The sequence below is a fragment of the Lepidochelys kempii genome, chromosome 18, assembly GCF_965140265.1.
Source record: "Lepidochelys kempii isolate rLepKem1 chromosome 18, rLepKem1.hap2, whole genome shotgun sequence".
Classification (NCBI taxonomy): Eukaryota; Metazoa; Chordata; order Testudines; family Cheloniidae; genus Lepidochelys; species Lepidochelys kempii.
This window is the reverse complement of record NC_133273.1, coordinates 12,719,790-12,730,798: the sequence shown is the minus strand read 5'-3', so window position 1 is coordinate 12,730,798 and position 11,009 is coordinate 12,719,790. Positions and strand designations below refer to the sequence as shown.

Below are 11,009 nucleotides of genomic sequence, written 5' to 3'. Positions count from 1 at the left end.
ACTGATTCATCATCAAGGGAGCTCAGTTAAGTAAAGGTGTTTCTTTGCCAACACAGTCTAGGGCCCAATAGTCAAACGATGCTCTTCCCTGTTCTACCCTCACCACTACAAGATTCTGTGGGCCCCTTTGAGGCCTTTTGCAACCATGTTTTTTCTAAAGGGTGTTGTATAAACTTAAGTGAAATCCCCCTTACACTGCTCCCAGTAAAGTCAATGGGAGTTTTGCCATAAGTTTCAATAGTAACAGAGTTGAGCGACTTCAAGTGCTTTTTGAAAAACCCCTCCCTCAAACTCCTCTTGTAGGAGCACAGACAAGGAACAGACTCCAGCTTGCAGAGTAACAGCACTGCACATCAAAGAGGGCCCTGACTTGGCGGGGAGGGGGGGGTCGGCAGCAGCTGAGCAGCAGATGGGCCTATGCTATATGGACAATGCATCTGCCTATTGTTTCCCACACAGGATGGAGTAGAGACCCTTCATAGAGAGGCAAGAGGCTGGTGCTGTATTACCTTTGCCATGGGAACCTCCTCTCCTTGAGAGAAGCCTGAGTGGTGGCAGCATGTCACCAAAGTAGCTGTGATGTAGACAGGGTGTGTCCCAACACCTTGTGCACACAGCCCTAGTTTCCTGGGGACCCATGGGATCGGAGGGCTGGATCCCTCTCCCTCTGGAGCTGTAGATGTACAGGAGGAGATTGGGACTCCAAAGGAATCCAAGGGACGTTCTCCACCCCTCCTAGAACTTTCCCATGGAAACATGGGCCATCACTTGTGTCTAACGCTGAAAATGGAGAGCAAGTCTACTGCGTGCAATGGTGCCAGCTACACTTGGTCACAAAGTGAAATTGGACTCTGACCAGTACAGTCCTGTACATCTACCACACCGGGGGAGGCTGCCTTTGACACAATTCAGGCTAGCTCCATGATGGTAGAACTCACTCAGTATTTATTGACAACTCTACAGATCACTCACCTCACAGTGGACACACACTGTAGATAAGGCCCCACTCATCCCTGCTGTAAGTCGAGCGATTTCAGTGGAGTCACACTAGCTTAGGCTTCCAACAGAACACGCCCAAGTTATCCAGCTGGATGCTCAGAGGGACATGCACATACAAGTACCAATGTGAAACTGAGCTGCCCTTTTAAGGCTTAAATCGGGATCATAAAGAGCAAGTGAGAAGTACACTGAGTCCCACTTGCAGTTTACACTATATCCCTCACTCTTTGCAACTGTGGATTTGCTGTGACAATCTGCACGTACACATACACACACAGAGCAAACACCTGTTCACACGTAGGAGTCAGTTCTATGTATAGCGGTAAGAGCACTTTAAACCCATAGGCAGCATGGCCGTCAGGAGCTGCTCAAAGGACATTGTCACTTAGGAAGCCAGCTGAAGAAGCACCTGTTAACAAGGTAAGTTGCATCCCCCTAGAAGACACTGGATTCCACTGGAAGATCTGAGGCTTGGCCAAGGTTGAAGGTGATGGGAAGAGTCAGCATCAGGTACCTTTGTGGGCTCTTTCTTCTACATAAAGCTGCATCTAGGAGAGAGTAACAGAAGGGATCCAGAAAGGTAACCCTGCAGGGTAACCTAACAGGGCGAGTGTAATAGCCCTGGCAGTATTGGTTTAATACATTCTTAGGGGAACTGTACTGTAGAGGGAAGAAACTAGACAGGTCTTCTATTTGTATGAGATGGTGTAAGCTGGTGCTGTGGGGCAGCAACAAAAAAGCTAAGGATTCTCACCCCATAGATTTATTCTTGCTCTAGGGCCTAATCCTTCACGAGGACAGTTCCCAAGGGGAATTCTGGATGCTGGGCACATTTCCAAGAGGTGCTCAGCCCCCCCGCCCCGACTATTAGTGGGCAGGGGTTGCAATAAAACACACAGCTTTGACAGATGGGACCTACAACCCAGCCCTCCAGCAGTGGCTGGGCCGTGGCCTCTCTCACCTCTGACGAGCAGAGCTGGGTGTTCTTTGGCTTGCCCAGTGGGCACCTCACTCCACAGCCCCTGTACACACAGATGGGCTGAGCCGGGCTGAACTTACTGGTGATGGGACAATAGGGTCGGTGCATCCTGCTACAAACAGGTTTCATACTTTAGCTGGGGAAGGTCCTGCCCTCCCACGCTTGCCTGGGCTCAGTGCACTCATTAATACCAGCCTCCTGGGTCAGCAGCTCGTGCTGGGGTAAGATACATCACAGCAGTGTTAAGCCATTGCCCGGTAGATGATGGCATCAGGAGACAGGTCCCCTCACCCCAGGGAGTTTGCATAGATTGACGTAGTGCTCATGCGAGCCTGGGCTAGAGCGCTCCGCTCACCTTTAAGATATCCGAGGTCATGGTCTTCAGGGGGATTAGCCGGGGGTCATGCATGTGCACGTCCTGCTCATCTGCCAGGATCCATGGGAAATCCTGGTGGCAGGAATAGAAGAGGCTTCTTCAGAACAGGGGCAATGAACTGCAGAAAGCACCCTCCCTTTCTGGGCTCCTCAGAGGGCTGGAAATGGGAGCAGCGGTGGGTGGAGGCGGCAGGGACCCACTACTGCCCCTCCCTCTGGCCTTCTGCACCCCACAAGTGCTCCCCCCATCCCCTCCTTCCCAGTCATGGGGTCTATGGTAAAGGAGTAAGGAGGGATGTGGGGGGAAGAAGGGGAACATGAGGATTTGAGGGGGACCATAGATCAGGCTGGGGGAGGAGCAGAGACAGAGCACACACCTCAGCAGAGGGACATGAGGTGGGCAACCCAGCCTGGCTGGGGAGGTAACAGGGAGCCCACAGCTTTAAAGACTAGTTTATACTGGAAAACCTTGCTAATCCACACACTGGCAATGCCCACCCTGCCCATCCCTCAGCCAGGGTTTAAAAGCAGAGGCTGAGCTGAGGTCTCCAATTACTAAGGGCTCATTACCCTATGCACGCAGAGACCTCAATCTCCTCCTCCAATTCCCTCCCCAGACCTCCACTTTCAGGCTTTACCTCTGCCCTGGGGCTACAACATAAGAACTCAAAGTGGGTTACGTATCCCATAGGGGAGAGGGGGCTCAGCACCTTGCAAGATCAAGCCCTTAGTGACTTGCCCATCTGGAAGACAGGTATGCTATTTCCCCAGTGGGGTGTTGTAAAGATGTACCAGCTAACATGCAAGTAGGCTGCTGGCCTGTCCACCTGGCCTTAGGGGCACTGCCAGCCTGCCTGCTGTCTGGTTCAGGGCCTTCTTCACAGGGTTTCAGCTTGAGTTGTTTCACGTATAACTGGTAAATTCCACATCTCAAACTAGTCCCCTTCCCCTGACCCAGGGGCTACCAGTCAGCACCTCCCATGACTGGCGGCTCTTCCCTAATCCTCCTACAGGTCATCTGCCTGGGATCTACCTTGCTCTAGGGCAGTGGTTCTCAAACTGTGGGACGCCAAAGTGGGTCGCAACCCTATTTTAATGGGGTCGCCAGGGCTAGCTTAGACTTGCTGGGGCCAAAGCCTGAGCCCCACTGTCTGCCTGAGGGCTTCAGCCTTGGGCAGTGGGGTTGAGATTACAGGCCCCCTGCTTGGGGCCAAAGTGCTTTGGCCCCCAAATTCTGGGTGGCAGGGATGAGGCAGGCTCTGACTTCAGTCCCTCCTCCCGGGGTCATGTAGTAATTTTTGTTGTCAGAAGGGGGTTGCGGTGCAATGAAGTTTGAGAACCCCTGCTCTAGGTCCCACCTGAGGAGCCAACCTACTTCCTATAGCCCTAGTCCAAGGGTCTCCAACAGGAGCCTTCCTGCTCCCTGCAGCTCTCCCAGCTGGGCTACTTGTTAGCTTTTATAATCACCTGATCAGTCGCAGGCGTGGCTGGGCCCAATGCCCCTCAAAAGGCCAGACACCTGCGACACTGCATGTAAGTTTCACATGCAAAACTTCACACCTTCCTTGTTAAGGAGAGGTCTTTGGAGAGCTCTTCTAGACATCAGGAATTGCTGTGGCCCAGCCCTTCCAGAAAACGATAATATAGTCCCCCCTTGATGAAAGGAGAATCCAGAGCTGCAGCACCTTAATTCACTTCCATCCTTCTTTACTGTGCAGCTCACTGCAAGCAACAAGCAGACAGAGGCATCACCTACCTTTATCACCTGGATCTTCTCCATGTTTCGTGTGGCAGCCTCCCGCGTATGAACCAGGACAGTGAAGGTGCAGCCTACAAGGGAAGGGGCAGAGATGAGAGGAAGGCACTGTAATCATCTGGCCAGAGGCCTGGGAGGTAACAGGGGCCAGGGTATTATCTAGACAGTGCCCAGACAGAGCTAGCTCCTCTGTGTGTTTCATCCACAGCTAGGTAAATACCAAGACATGTTCCTTTCCAAAAGGGACTGGGAAGGTAACCTGTCATTTTCTGATCTCTCTGGACTTTGCTAGTGCTCTCCTTAGCACCACAATTCAGAAACCGTGGACCCCTCCATGGTCTCCACCTTCCCCTCTCCTGTAAACCTAACACCACCTCCTGGCCCCTGATGCAACTGGCCCAGGGCACCTTTTATAGGATTCGGATTTTGCTCCAGTGCTCGTGATCAAAATTTTTTTTATCCTCACCTCTTGAGCGGGATGCTCTTTACCAGTTGGCTGCTGTCTTCCACCCAGAGCTGGTTGCATTTCAGTGATGCTGCATATGTCTAATATGCACCATGCCCTGTGATCTTTTGGGGATTAAATCCCCTGTACCTTTTTTTAATCTCCATTTCTGCCTGTCTGGGTGGCAGTGAGCCCAGCTATGCAAAACAAACTCCCTCGTGTGTTTGTCCAGGAAAGACATTTTACCACCCCTTACGCAAAGAAAATCCGGCAGCGAGGCTATCACCGGAGCAGCAGTCCGAGCCCTCCCTATAAAGGGAATGCTTTCAGTCCTACCTGGGGGGTTGTTGTCGAGCACAGCATCACACACGCTAATCTTCAGGATGAAGGCACGGAGCAACTGCTCCACATGGGACAGCAGCGAGTCTGAGCTGGGGAGGAGACAGAGATCATTAGGGGAGATCCCTGGCCCAAAGGGAGGGGTAGTTGTTTCTAATATCAGCTCCCAAAGTCAAACACAGTGAGAGGGAAGCAGGCACTGGCTGCACTGGGCTGGTAGGAGGGAACCTTTACCTGATGGAAAGTAGAGGTGGCTGAGTGATCTCAAAGACAAATCTCTCCACTGGATGGTGCTCTTTATCCAGGATTACTACCACCACCTTCTCCACATCATTCTGCAAGCACAGACACCGGGTCAGGAGCTCTCTGCCAGACGGTCCCTTTTCCTCTGCTTCCCCATCCCCATCTCTGATGCTCCCTATGAATCAGGAACATACTTATCTGCTCTAACCCCACATCCCTTCAGTGTTTTCTCAGTGCTTTAGAAAGGCCGCTGGATTGCTCTGGCTACAATCAAATGCCCTATCAGTTTATTATCGGATACGATATCCCTGTTGGGGGACTACCCCCAAGACTTGTAGGGAGCTGCAATCCACCAAATGGGACATTTCCTGCTCTGGCTACTGCTACATGGAAAGGCAATGTGCAGCCATCATAGGCTTCCACTTCCCACAGGGGATTAGACACAAGGCATGCAATATACACACTCCCAACTCATGGGCAATACAAGGCAGAGGACAGGTCACACATTCAGCCCAAGTATCCTGGAGTAGTACAGTAATACTGTGCTTCCACATGCTCAGAGCAAGAGAATCCACAAAGGGAGCGTGTCAAAGAAGCAGAGTTCAGAGGGGCACCAGTAAGGCAAGTTTGGCTCCATAATTTAGTTTATGTAAAAATAAGCGTTTAAAAATCCTTAAGCCAACAAACTATTATTTATTGAGTTACAAAGAGTGCTTAAAAAAATAAACCAATGATATTCCCCTGGAGCGTTGGCTACCAACTACTGCAGCTTTGTGGCTAATGCTCAAAAGTGAAATTGATGAAAATTAACCAGGAAGTGAAACTGCCCTATTTCAAGCCTCCAAAGGGAGAGGAATGCCAAACTGCGAAGATTAAAAAACAGACTAAGGCAATGAACTCTGCACAGCCAGACCTCACTGCAGGATCGGGGCCTTAAGCAGGTGTCTAACTTTGCTTGAATTAATAGTCTCCCTCACTTCCATAAGGCTGTTCACATGACTAAAGTTACTTGTGACTAAGTGTCTTCAGGATTTATAACACCCACCCCTTTTTTTTTTTAAAACATAAAGTGTTTCAGTTTTAATCATTTGTAACAATCCATAGTTAAGGACATATATATATTTAACAGTCTGCTGGTGTCCCTTCACCTGTTTCAACCTAAATAAATGACCACCACCAAACCTGGACCCTGGCTTTGGGGACTACACCAGTGGTCCCCAAACTGTGGGATGCATCCCTCCTAGGGGGGTGCAGAAGAACTTTGGGGCGGGGGGAGGGAGTGGCAGACCTGGGCCAGCCCCCATGGGGGGGCAGGGAGAGAATGCCACGCAGCCTTGCTCTGCCCCCAGCTCTGCTCCGGCCCTGTCCCCAGTCCCGCTCCCAGCCTCGGCCCCCAGCCATGGTTCCGGCCACAGCCCCCACCCACAAGCTCGACCCCTGGCTGTGGCTCCGTTCCCGGCCCCAGCCTCGGACCCCTTACCACGTTTCCCCACTCCCCCCGGGAGCTGCGGCCCCGGCCCCCAGAGTGAGGTGCAAACAGGGTAAGGGGGTATGTGACCCTGAAAAGTTCAGGGACCACTGCTTTATACAAATCTCTGCACCAAATAGAGAAAACATTATTGCTTACAAATCCTGTTTCCACAATATCAAGACAATTTATTTTAAAGTTCTCTATTTGTGACTAGTGCATTTGGGGCGGGGGGATGTGCCCAGCACGAGGTCTCTGGCATGGCCTCACCTTCTCTAACAGTGGCTTCACACAGTGCAGCGTGTCCTGGATGTACTGATTCAGCTCTGGATGACAGGACATCTGTGCAAACAGAATGAGAATTCAGATCAAATAGCAGAAGGGCTGGTGGGCTACAGGGCCTCAGGGGGTTGCTACTGTGATGGAATATTTTACCACTAGGTTGCCAGTTCAAATCCAGCAGAGGTAAGTGGTGATTGGAAGTTGTTGGCATCTGATGACTATGCAGTGGCTTAGGGGAAATAAGTCTAGTGGTGTCTGCTGACAACTAGCCCAACCGGTGTCCACCTCACAATTGGTCTTTCTTAGAGACAGTCCCTCCCAGCCAGCATTACAGCACACTGGGGGGGGGCAGCATGGGAGAAATCTGTACTGTTGTTGCCTGTGATCTATCTGTTCTGTGCATAAGTGTAACGCTTCAAACTCCAGGGTTGTTACTTCATCCCTTTTCAGGACCACTCACTTCACTTTGAAAATAATTCAGGGTTTGCGTTTGTTCAAATATAAGCTAATTCAGTTCGGCACCAGCCAGAACAAATTAACCCCTAATATTTCATTCATGGCCACAAATGCCATTCTAATAGCACCTCCTTGAGCCTAAGCATTAACAATACCTGCCTCTTCTATAGTGCTTTTGAACATACAGCATGCTCCCTCTTAACTGTGTATTCCCTCATAGCCATAGAGCTACAGGACAGACTCCTACCTGGACTGGTACATTGTATTTTTTCCTCTTCTGAAAGATCCCAATGGGGTAAACTTCTCTAACATAAAGGATGAGGTGAACAGCCACTTCAAGAAACTCGGAGAGAACATCTGCAACCACTGGAGAACAGAACAAAGAGGTGGTGGAGCAAAGCAGGTGAAGAAAAACAAGCCCAGCAAATATTTCATGGCTGCAGGAATCTGTTGGTTAACTGCTGCCCATGATCATCATCTTATCTGTACACTGCTTGTTTTATGAACTGCAGTGACATGACTGTCCTCCCAAAGTGTTTTACCCTTGAGATCACGGCATTCACCACTGAGATGTAACCACCTCTAGGGTGGAATGCGCCAGCCATTTAACACCACAGCAACACTAAACAACCCTTTATGACCGGAAGTAAAGAAGAATCCTGTATCCCGTTGAAACTGCAGGTGAACTGGAAGAAGGCAGAATTTAATGATACACCCATGTAAAGATATTATAATTATGCCAGTTGACAAGGATTATAAGTGCTCCTTACAGGTCTCACTTCCAAGTAATGAGACCAGAGCTACCCCTGCTTAGATTGTGAGTTCCAAAGACCACAACAGGGCAGCTGCAGTGGTCATCTTAACCTCTAACCTGCAATACAACCCACCAGCAAGGCATAAAGGTGTCCCATTTTCCCAGGACACATTTCACCCCATTCGCAGCAGTAGCTGAGGGTTAGAAGACCAACACTCCAAGGCAGAGCCAGCTCTACCTCCACATGACTCCCTGTGCCATCAAGAAGCCTCGTGAGCTTCTGGAGAGCAGCGTGCTTTGCTACCTTGTCCAAAGTTGAGATCCTGCCGAGTGAGGGTGGTCATCTTTCCAGTAACCTGGAAAGGAATTGGGAAAGGAGTTTTTCCTCTCAGCTCATGGCGCCATTCAGATCCCTCTCCCCAGTTACCTCCATACCCACAGCAAAATCCACACTCTAGATAGTTGTGCGCACACTAACTGCTATTACACAAACCAACAAAGGTCCTGATTTCCAAAGGCCGCATAGCCCCCATCTACTTGAATTGCCATAGGGGTTGCTCGCAGATCCGATCTCAGGAACCCAGTTAAAGCGATAGTGGGTTACAAATCATAATTTTGCACAAGATGACATCTGTCCTCGTGTTCTTGATAACGCCTCAAATTGCAAATCTGAATGTACTCAGATGGGTTTCTGCTGTTTGTGGGAGTGCTGTAGATTTTACCATAGATTTTAAAGGTATTTAGGCAGGGCTGCCCTCAGTGTTGCAATGCCTAACTGATTTAGAAGACTACATCTCATTTCCAAAAAGGATTTAGACACTTCAGAACCTAAATTCCATTGACGGTCACTGAGCGCAGCAATGCCTAAATACCTTTAACAAAAATCTAGGCCTCCACCCCGGGACATACAGGGAGTCTGTGGCAGAGCAGGGAACTGCCCCAGCTCTCCAGTGTCTCATGCTCGTACCTTCAACCTCAGACCATCCGTCCTCTCACAAAGACCCTAATCCTGCAGACACCTGAGGACAATTGCAGGACAAGACCACAGTTTTTAATCCCTAACCCTCCCCCCGGCCCCAACATAAGGTTTACTAAGGTGAGGACAGAGGGCCATGGGTCTGACCTGGATAGCCACCAAGATCAACAGGAGTCCTTCCCTCCATTACAATGGGTTTTGGATCAGGCCCCAGGTGTATCCCTGGATTACAGTAGATAGGAAAATGTACTGATCCACTCAGCCAAATGCAGGGCTCTTGTCAATGGGTTTGGGAGGTCCCAGTGGATGGAGGGTGTCTGAGTTCTTAATGATGCTGTTTGGAAGCTGAGTGTCTTATCAATGGAGACATTATTACTACTTTAATTTGGTACCATCAGATTTTTTTTAATATATCTTTTCAGGGCAATTGGCCAGACAGGATCCTGAGCAAACCTGGGTTTGGCAATCGGGGGCAGTCGCTCGTAAACCCAGCAGTGCACCCCCATCTCACCCCCCCCCCGGTGATCGGTTCACTCTCACAGCACAAGGCCACCCCCAGTAGGGCTTCTCCCGGGCAGCAGGTGGGCGGCTTCGCCCCCCACATCCACCCCTGCGCTGGGCACCTTGCTGGGGGGCGGGGTGTTTCTGTGAGAAATTTGGCACCTTCCAGTAACAGGGTCACATGTGGGCCCCCTCCACCCTGGTCTCATTTCAGGGCAGACGCAGGACCGAGCCCACCTACGCTCCCTCACATTCTAGGAAACATTCTGTGCCCCCCTCTCCCTTTCAGGGCCCCCCCGGAGAGCCCCCCCCCCACCAATCCAGCCCCCTCTCCCTTTCGGGGCCCCCCCGGAGAGCCCCCCCCCACCAATCCAGCCCCCTCTCCCTTTCGGGGCACCCCCGGAGAGCCCCCCCCCACCAATCCAGCCCCCTCTCCCTTTCGGGGCACCCCCGGAGAGCCCCCCCCCCACCAATCCAGCCCCCTCTCCCTTTCGGGGCACCCCCGGAGAGCCCCCCCCCCACCAATCCAGCCCCCTCTCCCTTTCGGGGCACCCCCGGAGAGCCCCCCCCCACCAATCCAGCCCCCTCTCCCTTTCGGGGCACCCCCGGAGAGCCCCCCCCCACCAATCCAGCCCTCTCTCCCTTTCGGGGCCCCCCCGGAGAGCCCCCCCCCACCAATCCAGCCCCCTCTCCCTTTCGGGGCACCCCCGGAGAGCCCCCCCCCCCAATCCAGCCCCCTCTCCCTTTCGGGGCACCCCCGGAGAGCCCCCCCCCACCAATCCAGCCCCCTCTCCCTTTCGGGGCCCCCCCGGAGGGCCCCCCCCACCAATCCAGCCCCCTCTCCCTTTCGGGGCCCCCCCGGAGGGCCCCCCCCCACCAATCCAGCCCCCTCTCCCTTTCGGGGCCCCCCCGGAGGGCCCCCCCACCAATCCAGCCCCCTCTCCCTTTCGGGGCACCCCCGGAGAGCCCCCCCCCCACCAATCCAGCCCCCTCTCCCTTTCGGGGCACCCCCGGAGGGCCCCCCCACCAATCCAGCCCCCTCTCGGGACACCCCCGGAGAGCCCCCCCATTATAAGCCTTTCTCCCCCCCCCGGCACCCCCTGGGCCCGCCCTTACCGCGGGGCGGCGGCCGCTCCCCGCCCGGGGCCCGGTTGCCAGGCTCGGGGGGTGTCCGCCCGGCGCGGCCCTTTGACGTGCCTCGCCGCCCCCTGCCTTCCGCCGGGTCCTAGCGCCCGCGGCGCCCGGCCGCTCACAGCTGGAGGGCCCGGGGCTGGGGGGAGCCGGGGGCCCTGGCGAGCTTGGTGTGGGGATCTCCGGGTGGGGGTCCCCCATGGGCGGGAGGCTCATTGTGAGCCCAGCTGCGCGGTGTCCCTTCCTCTTCAGATAAAGGGTCTCCAGAGTGCGTGTTCCCACGGGACAGGCAGGGCCTGAGCCAG

The 11,009-nt window shown here is 53.1% G+C and overlaps 1 protein-coding gene across 1 annotated transcript; it reads right to left on the bottom strand.

The window, feature by feature from the left end:
- Positions 1 to 925: 925 nt before the first annotated feature.
- Positions 926 to 10,787, bottom strand: MAD2L2 (mitotic arrest deficient 2 like 2). The gene is made up of 9 exons (XM_073317217.1): positions 10,690 to 10,787; positions 8,401 to 8,452; positions 7,590 to 7,708; positions 6,875 to 6,946; positions 5,128 to 5,228; positions 4,891 to 4,985; positions 4,110 to 4,183; positions 2,334 to 2,426; positions 926 to 1,547 (listed from the first exon to the last, which is right to left on the bottom strand). The coding sequence occupies exons 2-9, from the start codon at positions 8,438 to 8,440 to the stop codon at positions 1,506 to 1,508; spliced, it is 636 nt and encodes a 211-aa protein (XP_073173318.1). The 5' UTR covers positions 8,441 to 8,452; positions 10,690 to 10,787; the 3' UTR covers positions 926 to 1,505.
- Between the last annotated feature and the right edge of the window lie 222 nt (positions 10,788 to 11,009).